The sequence below is a fragment of the Saccopteryx leptura genome, chromosome 6 (genome assembly GCF_036850995.1).
Source record: "Saccopteryx leptura isolate mSacLep1 chromosome 6, mSacLep1_pri_phased_curated, whole genome shotgun sequence".
NCBI classification, from domain to species: Eukaryota; Metazoa; Chordata; class Mammalia; order Chiroptera; family Emballonuridae; genus Saccopteryx; species Saccopteryx leptura.
Window position 1 is genome coordinate 77,133,160 of NC_089508.1, and position 20,736 is coordinate 77,153,895.

The window sequence follows — 20,736 nt, forward strand, 5'->3', positions numbered from 1 at the left end:
CTTCTCCACCCCTCCGCCGCGCCTTCCTCTCTGTCTCTCTCTTCCCCTCCCGCAGCCAAGGCTCCATTGGAGCAAAGATGGCCCGGGCGCTGGGGATGGCTCTGTGGCCTCTGCCCCAGGTGCTAGAGTGGCTCTGTCGCAACATGGCGACGCCCAGGATGGGCAGAGCATCGCCCCCTGGTGGGCAGAGCGTCGCCCCATGGTGGGCGTGCCGGGTGGATCCCGGTTGGGCGCATGCGGGAGTCTGTCTGACTATCTCTCCCTGTTTCCAGCTTCAGAAAAAAAAAAAAAAGAAAAAGAAAAAAGAAAAAATGTATTAGGATATTAAATGTGTGCCAGATACCTGATGAATATTTTTATTTAACAATGGACATTTATACAATATGCAAAGTGGTATATAAAAAAAATTATAGCCTTACTGGTGGTGGCACAGTGGATAGAGTGTCGACCTAGGACACTAAGGTCCCAAGTTCAAAATCCCAAGATCACTGGCTTGAGTGTGGACCCATCTGGCTTGAACGCAGGCTTACTAGCTTGAGACTGGGGTCACTGGCTTCGGTTTGGGATTATCAACATGATCCCATAGTTGCTGGCTTGAGTTCAAAGGTTGCTGGCTTGAAGCCCAATGTTGCTGGCTTGAGCAACGGGGTCACTGGCTCAGCTGAAGTCCCCTCTCCGAGTCAAGGCACATATGTGAAGCAATCAGTGAACAACTAAAGTGTTGCAACCACCTATTGATGCTTCTCATCTCTCTCCCTTCCCGTCTCTCTCTTTCCCCATATGCTGCTGTAAAAAAATGTTTATAGTTAGCAGGATTGTCATTTAGTAACTGCAGTTCTTTGAACAAGCAATTTCACTTGTTCAAGGTATAATTTCATTATCTGTACAATGATGATAATAGGAACTACATCACAAGATTGTTTTGAAAGTTATACTTTAAAATGTATCTAAAGTCATTAACATCACCCTGGCTGGGTAGCTCCATTGGTTAGATCATCATCCCAATATGCCACAGTTGGGGGTTCAATCCCAGTCAGGGTACATACCTATGTGTTCTTATCAATCAGTATCACCCATTAAATATAGTTTCTAAATTTAAAAAAAAAAAGAATCAACCAATGAATGCATAAATAACTGAAACACCAAATTGATGTTTCTCTCCCTCTCTCTCTAAAATCAGTATTTATAAAAGTTAAAAAAAGTCCTTAACATAGTAGTTGGCATGTTTATGTATACATCTTGGTTCTTACACTCAAGAAACTAACAAAAATAAGATAGGCCATGATAAACTGTAATATAAGGCAGTATTATATTATAAATAATAACAATAGTTAATGCATCAACTAAGAATCTTTCAATAAAAAAATAAAAACCACCTCTAGCTATCTTCAGAAAAAAGTATATCTACTGAAAGGATATCAGGGACTCATAGATTCTGCAGGAGGCTGGAGGAAGGTTTAGAAAATAAAGATTAGAAACCCAAGGAACTGCAGAAGACCAAGAAGCTAAAAGCAAAACTGTTTTTAGCAAAAATAGGCTGAATGGACATTGCTGCCTGAGAAGACTAAGTTGAAATGAAATCTAACCACATTTGGGAATTCTGTCTCCCCAAAACAAGACTTCCCACAATGGAAAGACCTCCTCCCTCACCCACTGAATTGAGAAATTGCCACCAGATGAAGGACAGCCAGAAAAAATTTAAAACGTTCATCCTGAATACTAGCAGGCATTATACTGAACAGTATCAGGCATTTACAGCTTTAGGTGGTATCTCATTAATCTTCACATCCATCACAGGAGGAAAATAGTCTTATTACCATATCTGTTTTATAGATGAGAAAATCAAATCTCAGTGAGGTTAATTCGTCAAGTGGTAAAAAATACACTCAAATTCAAAAGTTTGGTTCTAGAGGCTAGGTATATAGCTTCTTGTTCTTCCAACAGGGAAAGATCATACCACATCTGGCTAAAGAAAGACATTTCAAGAAGGCTTTTTGAACTAGGTAGGCTGGGTGGGTATCTACCTATCTATCTAGGCACTGGGTATTTATCTATTTATCTACCTAGGCACTGGATAGATATCTTTTAAAAAATGGGTAGAGCCTGACCAGGCAGTGGCGCAGTGGATAAAGCGTCCGACTGGGATGCAGAGGACCGAGGTTCGAGACCCCAAGGTTGCCAGCTTGAGCGCGAGCTCATCTGGTTTGAGCAAAAGCTCACCAGCTTGGACCCAAGGTCGCTGGCTTGAGCAAGGGGTTACTCAGTCTGCTAAAGACCCACAGTCAAGGCACATATGAGAAAGCAATCAATGAACAACTAAGGTGTTGCAATGTGCAACGAAAAACTAATGATTGATGCTTCTCATCTCTCCATTCCTGTCTGTCCCTGTCTATCTCTCTCTGACTTTCTCTCTGTCTCTGTAAAGAAAGAAAGAAAGAAAAAAAAATGGGTAGATTAAATTTTTTTTACATAAGAATACTTATTATAATAAAAACTAGAAAATACAGTGAAGTAGAAATAGAAAAAAAATTCCATGATTTTGCAACCTAGGGATAACTCAGAGTACTATTTTAGTAATTATAATTCTTGGAAAACCTGGCCAGATAGTTCGTTCGGTAGAGCACTGTCCAGAAGCACAGAGGTTCCCGGTTCGATTCCCAAGTCAGGGTATATACAGGAACATATGGGAACAGATCCATGCTCCCGTCTCACTCTCTCTCCTTCTCTTCCTCTCACTAAAATCAATTAAAAAGAAATTCTTGAAATAGTTTTTGGGATTTTATCCTTTTGTCTATCATTGTTGCAGACATTTCTCCCCAGTTTTTGTTTACTTTTTAACTTCGTGACTTTATTTTTAAATATTTAGGTGCATTTTTGTCTTACAAAAATAGAACCATACTGTTTTAGTAATTTTTTTCTACCCAACAAGATATAGTATCTTCCCAAGTCAGTAAGAATGCCTATACAACAGTGGTGTTCAAATTGTATGGTCTTATAGTCCCTTTATACTCTTTTTTCCCTCTTTTTCCAAGTGAACGGAGGGGAGATGGAGATAGACTCCCGCATGTGCCCCAACCAGGATCCATCCAGTAACCCCTGTCTGGGGTCAATGCTCTGCCCATCTTGAGCCATGCTCTCAATCAAGCTATTTTTAGTGTCTGAGGTGAAGGCCCTATGAAGCCATCCTCAGCACCCAGGGCCATTGTGCTCAAATCAATCAAGCCATGGCTGCAAGAGGAGAAGACAGAGGGAGGAAGAGAGAGAGAGAGAGAGAGGGAGAGAGAGAGAGAGAGAGAGAAAAGGAAGGCAGAGGGGTGGAGATGAGATGGTTGCTTCTTCTGTGTGCCCTGATTGGGAATCAAACCCAGAGCATCCACATGCCAGGCCAATGCTCTACCACTGAGCCAATTGGCCAGGGCAGACACTAAAAAATTATTGAGGACTACAAAGATCTCCCAAATATGTAGGTCATAATATAAATTAACATTTTTTTTTTCTGTATTTTTTTCTGAAGCCGGAAACAGGGAGAGACAGACAGACTCCCGCATGCGCCCGACCAGGATCCACCCGGCACGCCCACCAGTGGGCGATGCTCTGCTCCTCTGGGGCGTCGCTCTGTTGCAACCAGAGTCACTCTAGCGCCTGGGGCAGAGGCCAAGGAGCCATCCCCAGCGCCCGAGCCATCTTTGCTCCAGTGGAGCCTCGGCTGCGGGTGGGGAAGAGAGAGACAGAGAGGAAGGAGAGGGGGAGGGGTGGAGAAGTAGATGGGCGCTTCTCCTGTGTGCCCTGGCCGGGGATCGAACCCAGGACTTCTGCACACCAGGCCGACACTCTACCACTGAGCAAACCGGCCAGGGCCTATAAATTAACATTTTTAAATGAAAAAATAAAAACTACTTTCCAAAACAAAAAAAATACTGAAAAGTATGGCAATATTTTACATTCTTGTAAATCTCTTTAATGTCTGGTGTAATAGAAGACAATTGGGTTTGTATAACTGCTTCTGCATTCAATCTATTGTTGTTTTTTCAGTTAAAGCATATAAAGAAAATCTGCCCTCACACAGATAGATAGTTGGAAAAGGGAGGAGTACTTTAACAGCATTTTCTGCTAATTGTGGATATTCTTTTTTTTAAACTACGCCAGGGCTGGGCAAACAGTAATCTTAAAGATTAAGTCAATGTGGCCTGACCAGCGGTTGTGCAGTGGATAGAGGATAGACCTGGGATATTGAGGACCTAGGTTTGATAACCCAACGTTGCTGGCTTGAGCATGGGCTCACCAGCTTGAGCACGAGATTACAGACATGATCCTATGGTCGCTGGCTTGGGCAAGGGGCCACTAGCTCGGCTGGAGTCTCCTGGTCAAGGCAGGTTTGAGAAGCAATCAATGTACAGCTAAAGTGCCACAACTATGAGTTGATGCTTCTCTCCCTTCCTGCTTGCCTGTTTGTCTCTGTCTCTTGCTTAGAAAAATAAAAATGATTAAGTCAGTGTGGAATCTGAAGCCATAACAATGGCATTTTTGTACTCCCTAACATTAAATTCTATTGGTCTATTTAGTAATGTGACTGGATCTTTTACCCATGCTTGATTTTGTAACATCCTGCATTTGTCATTTGGAAAATACTGGCTTAATGAGTCAATACATTTTATTATACAATACCCAAATATCACATGTCAGTATCACAACCAATTTCATTGGGATTTTGTCAAATTCACAGTAGCGGATACAAACTCAACCCTAAATGTTCTCTTAAAAGCTCAAATTCTATCATAGAGAAGAAAAAGTGGTGTTTTTCTTGAAGAGAAAAGCTTATTTGTTTGTATTTAAGAAAATTCCTGCCAAATACCTAAGTCTGAATAACCGTTGGGTATGTCAGTTGTTCTTTTAAATAAAAATGGTGTTCCATGAAAAAAGTGGCTGGTTCAGCCAGCTACTCAATCACAGATATGCTTCTTCTTGACTCCATCACACATAGCAGAAAATCTTTATGTGTGCTTCCCATTTCATCATACAGAATATTTAAAAGACTCACAGGTTGAGATTTAATAAAATTAATCATTTTTACCACTTCATTAAGGACATTCTTCTTCTTTTTTCTTTTTTTTCTTTTTTCTGTATTTTTCTGAAGCTGGAAACGGGGAGAGACAGTCAGACAGATTCCCGCATGCGCCCAACCGGGATCCACCCGGCACGCCCACCAGGGGCAACGCTGGGGGCCACACTCTGCCCCTCCGGGGCGTCGCTCTGCCACGACCAGAGCCACTCCAGCGCTTGGGGCAGAGGCCCGGGCCATCCCCGCTCCAATGGAGCCCCGGCTGCGGGAGGGGAAGAGAGAGACAGAGAGGAAGGAGGGGGGGGTGGAGAAGCAAATGGGCGCCTCTCCTATGTGCCCTGGCCGGGAATCGAACCCGTGTCCCCCGCACGCCAGGCCGACGCTCCACCGCTGAGCCAACCAGCCAGGGCCCATTAAGGACATTCTTAAGGGAAACAGAATATTCCACCCCAATCCCTGCATTTTAACTTCATGAGCATGGTGGTGAAGAAACTACTAGTTGCACTTTGGTGACTACCTGAGTTTGGTGTCACTGTTTTGATTTTGTGCAAAGAGGCCAACAGTTTCACTCACCATGACTTCTGCACCAAAAAATACCAACATGGTTTAAAAAGTAAAAATAAAAAGGCCCTGGCAGGTGGCTCAGTGGATAGAGCATCAGCCTGGCATATTGATGTTCCAGGTTTGATTTCTGGTCAGGGCACACAGGAGCAGTGACCATCTGCTTTTCTCCCCCCACCCTCTCCTCCTTCTCTCCCTCTTCCCTTCCTGCAGCTAGTGGCCCAATTGGTTTGAGCATGGCCCCTGAGGATAGCTCAGTTGATCCCAGAACCTCAGCCTCAGGTACTAAAAATAGCTGGTTACTCCATCATTGGCCACAGATGGGATTGCTGGGTGGATCCCAGTCAGGGCCCATGCAAGAGTCTGCCTCACTATCTCCCCTCCTCTCACAAAAAAAAAAAAAAAAAAAAAAAAAAAAAAAAAAAAAAAGGCACATAACTACCTTGTATTACCATAACAGTTTTTTTTTTGGCTATTTTTTTTTAACCTCACAGACTTCCTGATTGCCTTCCCATAAGTTTAACAATTTACGCTTGCATTTTACATAACAATGAGTATCTTTCCAGCTTACCAATGTTGATTATTATCTTTAAGAAAAAGTTACCAACCTGACCAGGTGGTGGCACAGTGGGTAGAACATAGGCCTGGGATGCTGAGGACTCCAAGGTCACTGACCTGACATGGGATCAAACACGACCCCATAGTCACTGGCTTGAGCTCACAGGTCACTAGCTCAGCTGGAGGGCCCCCCACTCCAGGCACATAGGAGAAAGCAATCGATGAACAATTAAGGTGCTACAACTATGAGTTGATGCTTCTCATCTCTCCCTTCCTGTCTGTCCCAGTCTGTCCCTTGCTAAAAAAAAAGAAAAAAAGAAAAACTTACCAAATTTATAGGCAATAAATGTTACTCCATTTGTTTAACTTGCATCTCTATTAATTAATAACTAGTTATGTTTTTTTCATGAGTTATAAAAATTGGTGAGTTGCACATTTTTGTATTTTGCCCATTTTTCCCATGGAAATAATCCTCTTTGGGATTTTATCTTTTGTTTGCAGACATTTCTTCCCCATTTTTAATTTCAGCTTCCTGTAGTTTTTTTATGATACGTTGTTTTTAGTTTTAATGAAATTATTTATATATATATATATTACTTTTTACATTTTCTGCCTTGCCTGTCATGCTAAAAAGCCTTCTCTATCCCAGTATCATTATAAATATTTACTTTTTTAGTAGTTAACCCTTAAACTCATTAAAAATTCTCACATGATTTGAAGTAAAAATCTGACTTATTCTCTCCCCAAGTAGTTAACGCTTTACTATTTAAGTGTTAAGAGCTTTATTAATTTCCCCTTTGTTAAAAAGTACATTGGAAATGTTTCATAAACAATTTTAAAACGATATAGAGTAGCTCTTGACCACCTTTACTCTTCTCCCGGTTCTCAGAGCTAACTATCATACATTATTTGTTTTCTTCCCTTTCAGGCTGTTTTCTTCACATTTAAAAGTTCTTAAGGCTAAATATAGTTTGTGGCAAGTTTATTGTTTCCCTCCCTCACTTAATTTATCTTCATCTTTCCACATAGACTTATCTTGTTCAGTTTTTTTAAAGAGCTGCATGGTGTTCCATAATGAGGATTACCATGTTTCTTTCGTCTTCCTCTTGCAGAGATTTAAGACTAGGTTTCCAAGTTTTGTTTTTTTCTTCACTACCACTCCCCAAAAAGCTGAGGCCCGAGTTTTTCCGTGAGCATGTGCAAGTGCCCATAGGCTACATCCCTAAAGATATAACAGCTTTGAGTACCTTTTCATTTTGTTGGCTCTGGGAAACCACAGCGGGTACGTAGAGACAATATCCACCCAGACAACGACCTAGCCTGAAAGAGACCCAGAACGCGTTCTTACTCAGCCCAACAGTTTTCTTTCTTTCATAGTGGACGCTGAATTTGTTTTTATACCTCTTAGGTGCAAGAGTTCTCGGCTCCAAAACCAGATATAGAACCATCAGCAAAGGAACACTACCACCCAGAAACCATAAAATTAAAAACCCTCTGGCTCTAGCCGCCGTGACGCTTACTTCCGGGAAGCGGACCGGAAGCCCTCGTTGGATTCTGCGTCAAATTCGACTTGGGCCGTCGTAAAAGTGTCGCCCCTTTTCTCTTGGACCGGCCACAGGTTTCCGCTTCTCTCTGGCCGGGGGTCTGCAACTGCAAGCGTCAGTTTCCCTCAAGATGGCGGACGAGGAAGTGAGGGGTGCGGAGAGGATGGAAGTCAGCCCGAACTTGCCCCAGACCCCGCAGCTACTTGCATCTGTAAGTCCTTGTGGGCCAGTTCCTTTTGTACCCCCCCAGTTTCTCCTTACCGCGCTCGGAACGATGTAGGCTTCACCTCTTATGGCGGCTCTGGGGAGGGGGAGTCGTATGGATTGATCTGGAAGGAAGCCACTAAATAAAAAGTTAGTCATCACCCACGTTCTTGCTGTCCAAGTCTGCGGAATATAATGACTTTGTCATTTATTAGTAGTGACGAGCTCAAGCATATGCTTATCTTGAAGGAGAAAGAACTGGTGATGTTGGGGACTGGGCTGGTGTGGGGGCCGAGGCGGGGTTGGAGGAAGAGCCATTTTCTGATAGACATATCGTTAACCCGTCTTGACGGTAGGAATCCGGGATGCAGCACCTAGTGATTGCATAGCTGCCTGGGTGGGGCCTTAGAATGCCACTGTCAACTCTTGTCGAGATCTGGAGTATAGAAGTTGCAACCGTTCATTCCAGTATTTTGAGAACCCTAGGCCTAGTCCTTAATGGACTAACCGGTCTTCTCCAATTGCTGCTTTTTAAAGGTGAAAAGGGGACTACCAGACATTTCAAGTCAGAGCGGTGCCGTTAATTGGTATCTATATGTTGAAAGAATGGGAAGGCAGAGAGATAGTGTGAAAATTTGAGTCAGTCAGCTAGCCACAGGGAGAAAGCTGACTGAGGAGGATAAGAGAGAGAGAGGGCGTAACAATAGGCAATGTTCTGAATGTCTCCAAATCTAGTGGGGAGATACGTAGGAAATATTCAAATATTGATTACTGCATAATGTTGAGTTGTATCAATTTGTCTTTATTCTTGCGTATAAAAGAGTGTAGTATATACACCTCTTTCTGAAGTTTCTTTGGTTTGTAGTTTTAATGAAAACACTCTTGAAGTATTTTAACACTGCAGACACTTGAGCATTGTTTTTATGTGAGAACAGAGTAAGCTGCAGAAATAAGAGTCCATGCCAGGGACTGATGAGTATGGCTAGGTGAGAGAAGCCAGGTAGGGAGGGAGTTGGAATAAGGGTTTGACCACTAGCTATGGCAGTGCTTGCAGCCCTCCTCTACAGCTATCCTCTACCCCAAAATAGCAATTCAGCCTTACTCCACTGCTGTTATTGAAGGAGGAAGCATGTATCTGAGATGATGAGAAATGGGAAGATAGGGAAAGTTTAGGAGCAGTGGAAACATCTGGTCTTAATGGTAGCTTGTACTTTTTATATCTTAGAAATAGTGGAGAAACTGTGTCCTGTGGGCAGAAGTATTAATGTAATTTTGTATTGCTAAAAGTGACTGGTGTTTATTTAAAGCATTGCTATGTTCTTTCCAGGTGGTACAGTAAACCTCATAAATCTGGACTTCATTGACTTGGGATTGGAGATCATGGTACAGGAACTGAGCTAGAATTATGTTGCAGACTCTGCTTCAAGAAATATTAGATTTCATTGGGCAAGGCTTTGGGATTTGCAAAGTAGTAGATGGATGCCAAGAGAAGTGTAATAGCTTGAGGCAACTCACAGCCTCAAGATAAGAAAAGTGCTCAAATAATTTTAATACAAGGTATGGTGACATAAGTGGAGGTAGACCTGTGACTTAAGCATTGAGGTCACTTTTTTTGCTTGGATTTAACTATCTGCTTAAATACTCCACATAGAATTCTACTTTCCTTTTCTTTTTAAAGCTACCATCTTCAATTTTATCCTTATACTCAAGTAAGATTCTTGCTTTACAAATTACTACTTCTTTTCTATTGAGCAAAGCAAGGTCAGAGATTCTTTGACATTTGATTGATTTTTATTTTAAATCACCATTGGGAGGAAGGGAAAACAAAAAATGATAAATATTGGACAGTTACAGAGATTTAAGAAATCTTACCAGCTCCATGAGAGTCGTCTTGGTGGTTATAGGTTCTGCTATCCTTAAATCAACTTCCTTTCTAGTCTCTAGGTCATTTTTCTGTCATATTACTATCAACAAGTATGAAAGCTCTTAAATTCCTAACATCACCTAACACAATTAGAGTGAAATAATAGGTATGAATTATTGGATATTTAGAACTACCATTGCTTAAGAATGATTAGGGGAAATGATTCTGTAGATCTGGGGTGTGGTTCCAAGAGATTTGCATTTTCTTTTTTTTTTTTTTTTGTCTTTTTCTGAAGCTGGAAACGGGGAGAGACAGTCAGACTCCCGCATGCACCCAACCGGGATCCACCCGGCACGCCCACCAGGGGTGACGCTCTGCCTACCAGGGGGCGATGCTCTGTGCTCTGCAGATTTGCATTTTCATAAGCATATCCTATTGATTCTGAAGTTCTGGTCTTGCAGGCCACACTTTTTTTGTTGTTGTTGTTTTTTGTGATAGAGACAGAGAGAGGGACAAATAGGGACAGACAGGAAGGGAGAGATGAGAAGCATCAATTCTTTATTGCGACACCTTAGTTTTTCATTGATTGCTTTCTCATATGTGTTTTGATGGTGGGGGAGCTACAGCAGACTGAGCTACCCTTTGCTTGAGCCAGCGACCTTGGGCTCAAGCTGGTGAGCCTTGCTCAAAGCAGATGAGCCTGCGCTCAAACTGGCGACCTTGAGGTTTCGAACCTGGGTCCTCTGCGTCCCAGTTCATCGCTCTATCCACTGCGCCACTGCCTGGTCAGGGCAGCAGGCCACACTTTGAGTAAGACTTAAGCTATTCATTCGGATGTTCTCAGTACAGAGTTGACGATGTTGTAATGTTGTGGGTATGGATAATATCTTTGAGGAAGAAAGTATGTTTATAGGTGTGTGTGTGTGTATACCTATACATACAGAGAGAGAGGCACATAGGGTGAGAGTGGGAGAAGGAGAGAGAGAGAAGGAGGGGGAAACAGGAGTGTTTGAATTTCAGGGGCAGAGGAAGGAGGAAAACCAGGAATAAGAAAGGGAGTAGCCAATGCCCTGGCCGGTTGGCTCGTTGGTAGAGCGTCGGCCTGGCGTGCAGAAGTCCCAGGTTTGATTCCCGGCCAGGGCACACAGGAGAAGCGCCCACCTGCTTCTCCACTCCTCCCCCTCTCCTTCCTCTCTGTCTCTCTCTTCCCCTCCCGCAGCCGAGGCTCCACTGGAGCAAAGATGGCCCGGGCGCTGGGGATGGCTCCTTGGCCTCTGCCCCAGGCGCTAGAGTGACTCTGGTTGCAACAGAGCGACGCCCCGGAGGGGCAGAGCATCGCCCCCTGGTGGGCGTGCCGGGTGGATCCCAGTCAGGCACAGGCGGGAGTCTGTCTGTCTCTCCCTGTTTCCAGCTTCAGGAAAAAATAATAATAAATAAATAAAATAAAAAATTTTTTAAAAAAATAAAAAAAAAAAGAAAGGGAGTAGCCAAGCAGGTATGAGGTGAGAGTAGTGTCATAGAGTATAGTTTCTAGGAATGGGTGGTTTATTGGACCCAGAAAGATGAGGGCTGGAAAAAAAGGGAGTTCAGAGACATGGGTGGTCTGACAGAATTTTTGCTCTCTGTCTTTGACTGGATTTTCTTTCTTAACTCCATCTCAGATTTTTTCCTATCATGGCACTAGCTCTTTTTTTTTTTTTTTTGTATTTTTCTGAAGCTGGAAACGGGGAGAGACAGTCAGACAGACTCCCGCATGCGCCCGACCGGGATCCACGCCCACCAGGGGCGAAGCTCTGCCCACCAGGGGCGATGCTCTGCCCCTCCGGGGCGTCGCTCTGTCGCGATCAGAGCCACTCTAGCGCCTGGGGCCGAGGCCAAGGAACCATCCCCAGCGCCCGGGCCATCCTTGCTCCAATGGAGCCTTGGCTGCGGGAGGGGAAGAGAGAGACAGAGAGGAAGGAGGGGGTTGGGGGTGGAGAAGCAAATGGGCGCTTCCCCTATGTGCCCTGGCCGGGAATCGAACCCGTGTCCCCCGCACGCCAGGCCGACGCTCTACCGCTGAGCCAACCGGCCAGGCCCGGCACTAGCTCTTTTTCCTGTCTACACCCTCTGCCCATGTGATTTCATTCAGTTCCATGGCTTTAAATACCATCTGTATGTGTTCAGTTCTCAAATTTAGGTCATCTCACTTAGCTCCAGAATCACAAATTCAGCTGCCTACTTGACATATCCACTTGGATGTCTGATAAGTGCTTCAAATAGAGGGAGCAATTAGAAAGCTAGCTACTGCAGTAACTTACCTAAGGCCTAGTTGATGGTGGCTTGTGTTAGATCACTGGAGATAAAGAGAAGATAGATTTCAGAAAGATTTTGAAAGTATGGTAGAAGCAAAAAGATTTGCTTGTGGATTTGCTAAGGGAAAAGGGAAGAAACAGATGACAGTTTTTGGCCTAATCAGTCATGACTGTAGTTGTATCATATACAGAAAGGAAGGACTAGATGTTGGGAAGGACCAGATGTTGGGAGGGAGGCAGGTCAAGACTTTTGTTGTTTCTGTCTCAGTAGATGATGTTTCCATAATAGCTCTTGAACACAAAACTACTCTGTCTCCTCTCCACCTCTCTAGTCCTAGTCTCCATTTTTTTCAACTGAGGCAACTGCTGTGGCCTCTTAACGTCTCTTTGAAGCTTCCATTTTTGCCCTCTTCCAGTTGATTCTCCTCATAGCAACCAGAGTAAAATTTATTTTTTATAGCAAGAGACAAAGACAGAAAGAGAGACAGAAGTACAGGTAGGGACAGACAGGAAGGGAGAGAGATGAGAAGCATCAACTCGTAGTTGTGGCACTTTAGTAGTTCATTGATTACTTTCTCATATGTGCCTTGACTGGGGGACTCCAGCCGAGCCAGTGACCCCTTGCTCAAGCCAATTACCTTGGACTCAAGCCAGTGACCTTGGGCTTCAAACCAGGGGCCTTTGGGTTCAAGCTGGCAACCATGAGGTCATATCTATGATCCTACACTCAAGCCAGTGACCCCGCACCCAAGCTGGTGAGCCTGCATTCAAGCTGGCCACCTCGGGGCTTGGAACCTGGGTCCTCTGCATCCCGGGCCGATGCTCTATCCACTGCACCACCACCTGGTCAAGCCAGAGTAAAATTTTTTTTTTCATTTTTCCGAAGCTGGAAACTGGGAGGCAGTCAGACAGACTCCCACATGTGCCCGACTAGGATCCACCCGGCATGCCCACCAGGGGGCGATGTTCTACCCATCTGGAGCGTCGCTCTGTTGCATCCAGAGCCATTCTAGCGCCTGAGGCAGAGGCCACAGAGCCATCCCCAGTGCCTGGGCCATCTTTGCTCCAATGGAGCCTCGGCTGCGGGAGGGGAAGAGAGAGACAGAGGATGGAGAGGGGGAGGGGTGGAGAAGCAGATGGGCGCTTCTCCTGTGTGCCCTGGCCGGGAATTGAACCCGGGACTCCTGCACGCCAGGCTGACGCTCTACCGCTGAGCCAACCGGCCAGGGCCCAGAGTAAAATTTTTTAAGACTTAAATCATATTCATGCCACTTTCCTGCCTAAAATCTTTAGTTATTTCCCACTGTACTTGGAATAAAATCTAAACTCAGTATGTCATTCATGATCCTGTCTGATCTGGCCTCTACATGACACCTAACTTCTTTAATAATCTCTCTCTCTTTTTTTTTTTTTTTTTGTATTTTTCTGAAGTGAGAAGCTGGGAGACAGAGACAGACTCCCGCATGCACCTCACTGGGATCTACCCAGCATGCCCACCAGGGGGCGATGCTCTGCCCATCTGGGGCGTCGCTCTGTTGCAACCAGAGCCATTCAAGCGCCTGAAGTGGAGGCCATGGAGCCATCCTCAGCACCCAGGCCAACTTTGCTCCAGTGGAGCGTTGGCTGCAGGAATGGAAGAGAGAGACAAAGAGAAAGGAGAGGGAGAAGGGTGGAGAAGCAGATGGGCACTTCTCCTGTGTGCCTTGGCCGGAAATCGAACCTGGGACTTACACATGCCGGGCTGATGCTCTACCAGTGAGCCAACCTGCCAGGGCCTCCCCTAACTTCTTGATACTTTCTCCTCATTTGGTTTTAGCTATCCTGGACTCTTAGCTTCTAAAACAAGGACATGTTCTTGCTTTAGGGCTTGTGTCTTTTTTTTTTTTAATTTAATTTAATTTAATTTTTTTACAGAAACAGAGAGTGAGTCAGAGAGAGGGATAGATAGGGACAGACAGACAGGAACGGAGAGAGATGAGAAGCATCAATCATCAGTTTTTCGTTGTGGCACTTTAGTTGTTCATTGATTGCTTTCTCATCATATGTGCCTTGACTGTGGGGCTACAGCAGACTGAATAACCCCTTGCTCAAGCCAGCGACCTTGGGTCCAACTGGTGAGCTTTGCTCAAACCAGATGAGCCTGCGCTCAAGCTGGGGACCTCGGGGTCTCGAACCTGGGTCCTCCACATCCTAATCACACGCTCTATCCACTGTGCCACCGCCTGGTCAGGCCAGGGCTCGTGTCTTTATTTGTTGGGTTTTTTTTTTCTTTTGTTAGTATGTTTTTCTTTTGCTTTTTCTTGATACTTTGTCTAAAAGATGGGTTCCCCTTATTTTTTGCCAAAGTACCCTATTTATTCTGTAATTAATATATTAATTAGGCTGTAATTAATGTATTGTCTTTATTTACTTATTTAAATGTCTGTCTCTTCTACCAGAATGTAAGCTCCATGAAGGCAAGGATTATGTCTGATTTGTTTACTGATACATCCCAGTATGTGCTTGATATAGCAGACATTTACATACTCTTAATGAATAAGTGAATTTCAACATTAGTGAATTATTTTAGTAAGATGGGTAGTGATTGGGAAAGGGAGATGGAAGATGAAGGAAGGGAGGCAGGGAGAGTAGAGGGCATAGAGGGGTGTATTAGGGTAGTGGCTAACCTTGGAGTCCAGATTGAGCAGGGAGCTAAGAAAAGCCAATGGAATTGGTGAGATTTAAGGTATTAAAGTTATGATGATGACAAAAGTTAGGAATGACTGAACATTATGGTCAGAAAGTAGAATTTTGTAGTTTTAGAACACGGAGTTACATCACGTGTTTGTGATGGTAGAGCCAAGTTAGATGTACCCCTATATCCTTATAGCACCTTTTTCATACTATTGTATATAACATGTCAGGTTATACTCAGTATTGTCTATTTACTGTCTTTCTTTCCTTCTAGACAGTAAACTGTTTCCTGTTCACAACTGTATCTCTTAGCACATTACTTCAAAATTTTTATGAATGAATGAGGAGATTATGTATAATAAAATCATCCATTTAAAACGTTTGGTTGATTAGTTTTGACAGATGTATACACCTGTATAACTACCACCTAATCAGGATATAGAACATTTCTGTTACTCCCAGAACTTATCTTGTACCTAAATGGAATTTTCATTTTTTTTTTTTTAACAGAGACAGAGTCAGAGAGAGGGATAGACAGGGACAGACAGACAGGAACGGAGAGATGAGAAGCATCAATCATTAGTTTTTCGTTGTGCGTTGCAACACCTTAATTGTTCATTGATTGCTTTCTCATACGTGCCTTGACCGCGGACCTTCAGCAGACGGAGTAACCCCTTGCTGGAGCCAGGATTTTCATTTTTATAAATAGTTTAATATTGTTATGTTTGTGCAAAATTATGAATATCAAGGAAAAATTATCTACAATCTCATATGTAGGGGATGTTTAAAAGATCAGTTTAAAGTTGACTTTATTTATTTATTTATGAGTGATAGGAGGGGTGATAGTGAGGCAGACTCCTGCATGCACCCCAACTGAGATCCATCTAGCAACCCCATCTGGGGCCAATGCGTGAGTATTGGGCTATTTTTAGCACCTCAGGCTGATGTGCTTGGACCAACCGAGCTATCCTCAATGCCCGGGGCTATGCTGAACCAATGGAGCCACTGCCTGTGGAAGGGGAAGAAGGAGAGGGAGAGGAAGAGAAGTAGATGCTCGCTGCTCCTGTGTGCCCTAACTAGAAATTGAACTTGGGACATCCGTATGTCAGGCTGATGCTTTATCCACTGTTCTACCTGTCAGGGCCCTTGACAATTGACTTTAAAATATTGAGATAAAAAGGAAGGAATGGGAAGTTACATGCTATTTTCAGTGGAGGTGATTTTTTCTCAGAAATTTGAATCTATGTCATTTTAGGCCAAAGCACAACTTTCTATAGTAAGGATACACTTCAAGTGAGAAAACTAGGATGAAAACGAAAGTCTTATGAGTCCTAACTAAAGTGCTTTGCCACCAGGTCATAGCAGTGCCTAGTGCCTGTTGTTTTTTCATTTTCATCTTCCAATTTCTGTTATGGGTAGCTAGGGAAGACTCTGATTTTCAGTACCAAATTCTATCTTGTCACATACAAAGTTTTAAAATTTAGTCAAAGTGACAGATTCAGTCCCACCACTTGTAAATGGCTAGGAAAGAACAGTAACTTAATATAGATGAACTGGTGCTGGAGACTGACTGCTAATGTTTAATAACAAACATTGTCCTGCAAGTTAAAGAGGTTTTCATTTTACACATTTCTCTAAAGGTATTAGTCATACACTATGCTCTGTGACACAAACAACTTTCTTTAAGCTTTTAACCCATTGCTTCAGTTGCTTAAGACAAACTATTAAGACCTATTTATTTATTTGTTTGTTTATTCATTAATTGAGAAAGGGTGAGATAGTGAGACAGAATCTCACAAGTGCCCCAACTGGGATCCACCGGTCAACCACTGTCTGGGGCCGATGCTCGGACCTGTAGAGCTATCCTCTGTTCCTCAGTACCCGGGGCTAACAAACCAGTTGAGCCACTGGCTGTGAGAATTGAAGAGAGAAGGGGGAGAGGAACGGGAAGAGAAGCGGATGGTTGCTTCTCATGTGTACCCTGACCAGGTGTTGGACCCTGGGCATCCTCATGCCAGGCTGACGCTCTCTTCACTGAGCTAACTGGCCAGGACCTATTAAAGGCTCGTTAGTCCCTGTGGTTTACTATGAACTCCTATGTGTTTTTCTAAGGTATTGTGAGTTAGCATGCCTCTTATTGAAGAAACAGTAGTTATTTGGTTTTTTAGAGCATTTGCTACAGCCTTTTTTTTTTTTTACTGTTAAGTTACTCCCCTGTAATAAGCTAAGTGCATATGGAAATATGCTGTACTAAATAAATGTTACTGAAAGAATCCAGAATAGTTATTATACTTACCAAAGTGCTTACTTGCTGTTTGGGAATGTCATAGGCCTGTCCAGATGGAGTTTACTTTCATCACAATTAAGCTTCACATTACTAGTTTCAGTGCAGTATCAGCCAAAGGAGAATTTTTTTTATCCCTGCCAGCCTTGTGCTTGTAAATATGATAAGAGAGTTTACTGTGTCTTCATGGCATTGATAAAATAGGCTGGATCAAATATAGAGTCACGTGATAAACAAGGCCCATCTCTTTTCTTTCCTGTTGAAATATGTAAACATGTTGTCTGAATTTAGCTTTGAGAACATACTGTCCCTCTTAAGCCATTCTCTTCCTGTTTTTCCTCTGACCATAGGTTTATGCTCCAGTTTTCTAAGCTTTACTTGAAGTCTTTGGATGAATAAAATCTGTTTTCCTAAACTCTGGGGTACATACCTCATATTCTCTTCCTACTGTATTGAATATATATTTGCAAACCAATTAAAATCCTTTCTTATATTACAAGATAGAGTATGTGTGTATAAAAAAGAAACAAATGAATAAATTAGTAGATTTTTCCTTTTGTGGCTAACGTCATTTCTAGCTTATCTATAAATACTAATAGTTCAAAGGCATTTTAAAAGGTAGTACATAAAGACACATTAAGTGGTTACAGCCTGCTCTTCCAAACAAGTCAAATAGACTTCGTTCTGAAGAATGGCAGTAAGTAAACTATTAGAAGGTCAATTACGTTCAAGTATTTAACAGTAAACTTCATCTTTCGTCATAGTTATAGGACTAGGTCTCTTAAATGTGATTGATCTAAGGTTTTTTTTTAGTTGTCTGCAGACTCTTAAGTCATAAGGTGATATGGCTGCCAAAAAAAGAACATGATCTTTTTTTTTTTTTTTTTTTTTTTTTTTTTCCATTTTTCTGAAGCTGGAAACAGGGAGAGACAGTCAGACAGACTCCCGCATGCGCCCGACCGGGATCCACCCGGCACGCCCACCATGGGGCGATGCTCTGCCCATCCTGGGCGTCGCCATGTTGCGACCAGAGCCACTCTAGCGCCTGAGGCAGAGGCCACAGAGCCATCCCCAGCGCCCGGGCCATCTTTGCTCCAATGGAGCCTTGGCTGCGGGAGGGGAAGAGAGAGACAGAGAGGAAAGCGCGGCGGAGGGGTGGAGAAGCAAATGGGCGCTTCTCCTGTGTGCCCTGGCCGGGAATCGAACCCGGGTCCTCCGCACACTAGGCCGACGCTCTACCGCTGAGCCAACCCTCTACCGCTGAGCCAACCGGCCAGGGCAAGAACATGATCTTTTAAAGCAGTTTAGTGATCTGGATAAGGAAGGTAGCATGGAGGCATATTGTACACGTTCCATAAAAGAGTAAGCAAATGGAGAGTGGTCTAGATACCGTGTTGTTAGGGATGAGCCGAATTTTGGTCATAGGGGTGGACGTGTTTTCTACAGTGTGCCCGTAAAGTCATGGTGCACTTTTGGCCGGTCACAGGAAAGCAACAAAAGACGATAGAAATGTGAAATCTGCACCAAATAAAAGGAAAACTCTCCCAGTTTCATACCTATTCAGTGCAGTTCAATGTGGGCTCACGCACAGATTTTTTAGGGCTCCTTAGGTAGCTATCCCGTATAGTCTCTACAGACTCGTCACTGACTGATGGCCTACCAGAACGGGGTTTCTCCACCAAACTGCCGGTTTCCTTCAACTGCTTATCCCACCGAGTAATGTTATTCCTATGTGGTGGCGATTCGTTATAAACGCGCCAATATTCACGTTGCACTTTGGTCACGGATTCGAATTTAGCAAGCCACAGAACATACTGAACTTTCCTCTGTACCGTCCACATCTCAACTGGCATGGCCGTGGGCTGCTCCGCTGTATACACGGTGTTACGTCATCATCTGCGCATGCACACATGCTGCCACATCATCCTACAGAAACTGGGAGGGTTTTCCTTTTATTGGGTGTAGATTTCACATTTCTATCATCTTTTGTTGCTTTCCTTTGACCGGTCAAAAGTGCATCATGACTTTACGGACACACTGTATAGTTTCTGTGTTCCAATTTAGTACCAGAATGGAGAGACTAATGAGAAGCATAGTAAGTTATCTTAATTTATTTGGAAAGCTGTTGGGTGAGATAGCCGAGCAAATGATATTAGATTATTTCATACAGAATAGGCTTAAAGTTACAGGAGGGTAGATTTTGGTTCTATTGTGACTAAGAATGGAAGTTAGCTGAGAGGAAGTATTTTGACAGGCTTAGAGAGCTAACCATCAGATAGAATAGGATTTCCCTATGTGGTAAGAAGTTGAGCATGAGTCGTTTTCTTATTTTTAAACTTTATGAATATTTCAAATGATGTTACAAGAAAACTTTGTATAACCAAGAGATTTTTTGGTGTCTGAAGATTCTCCAATTACTAATCCAGTACTTGCTACATGACCAATTCTAGAGCCTCCAGATTTTGTTGCCACTTCAAAACAGAAGAATTAGAAAAAGAATTATACACTATATTTAAAGTAAGTTTCTTTTTCAGAATGATGTTCCCAAATAGGCATGCAAATCCCTGGAGACAAGGGAAATGTTTGGAATGTTTGGAAATTTAAATATGTGAGAACTTGTTTTTGGAGAACAATTAGGAAATTCTTCTCTTAACTCCAAATGCTGAAAAAAAAAAAAGTATTTTGTTTTGCTTTTCTGTATATTGAAATTAAAAATTCCTAATTTTATTCTTGTCTTAAATTGGGAAAATTACTAAAAGCAACCAAACAGAAGAGAAGCAATTCTATTCTAATCACCAATAATTCCTGAACAAGTCATTCAGTACAATACATTTTGTATGGTTGTTCTTATCTGGAGAAAAAAAAGACAAATTTCCATTGGAAAAATTGTTTATAGTTGTTGCAGTCATCTAAGAAAAATTTTAGTGAAAGAGTATAATTTTATTTTGTCTCCTATATGAATTCTGTTAACAAAGTTATAGAAGGCTTAATGTTGTCAGTGTTTGCTTTGTTCTCTCTGGCTAGAGGTCTATAACATTCAGCACTGATTGAGAATTTTTGTTAGGTACTTGTGGTAGGCCTGTGGGATACAGGAATTTGGAAGGCAAAGTTTTTCTCCTCAGGGAGCTGTTAATCTGGTTAAGCTAGATGTACACATTTAAAGGTAACAGATATTATGTGGTAGAGGTATAGGTACTGAATGAGTACTTCCCTCAGTAAGTGCTATATTGGAGTTAAGGGGAGAGAAATTTGCTTAGGCTGATCAGTGAAGTATTCAGGAAAGTGGCCTTTAAGCTAAATGGACCTTGAAGAATAGCTAAGGTGGGGTGAGGGTGGAAGGTTAGAGAGCTGGTAGCAAGATCAGCGGAGAGGGCATTTAAGGAATCAGAACGCTGACATTCTGCTTAAGTCAACCTAAAGTATAAAGTTCCTCACAAAGATACAATACTTAGTACATATCTAGGAATGTTAGATGTTAGCTAATGACCCTCATTTGGAGGAAAAAATTATAGGCAAAGCTTTGATTTTTATTTTGTGTGGGTAGTAAAATGAAATTGAGCAAGTATTAAGGGTAAATTTAAAAGAAATGTATATTTGGCCTGACCAGGTGGTGGCACAGTGGATAGTGTCGGACCTGGGACACGGAGAACCCAGGTTTGGAAAACCGAGGTTACTGGCTTGAGCGCGGGATCATA

At 42.8% G+C, this 20,736-nt stretch overlaps 1 protein-coding gene across 2 annotated transcripts in view; it reads left to right on the plus strand.

Moving 5' to 3' along the window:
- Window positions 1-7,731: 7,731 nt before the first annotated feature.
- The window catches only part of UBR1 (ubiquitin protein ligase E3 component n-recognin 1), a 180,133-nt gene continuing 167,128 nt past the window's right edge, over window positions 7,732-20,736 (plus strand). For both annotated transcript variants that reach the window (XM_066343754.1, XM_066343755.1), the window contains exon 1: window positions 7,732-7,933. In XM_066343754.1, coding sequence (XP_066199851.1) covers window positions 7,853-7,933 — 81 coding nt within the window. In that variant the 5' untranslated portion in view covers window positions 7,732-7,852. The remainder of the gene's footprint in view (window positions 7,934-20,736) is intronic.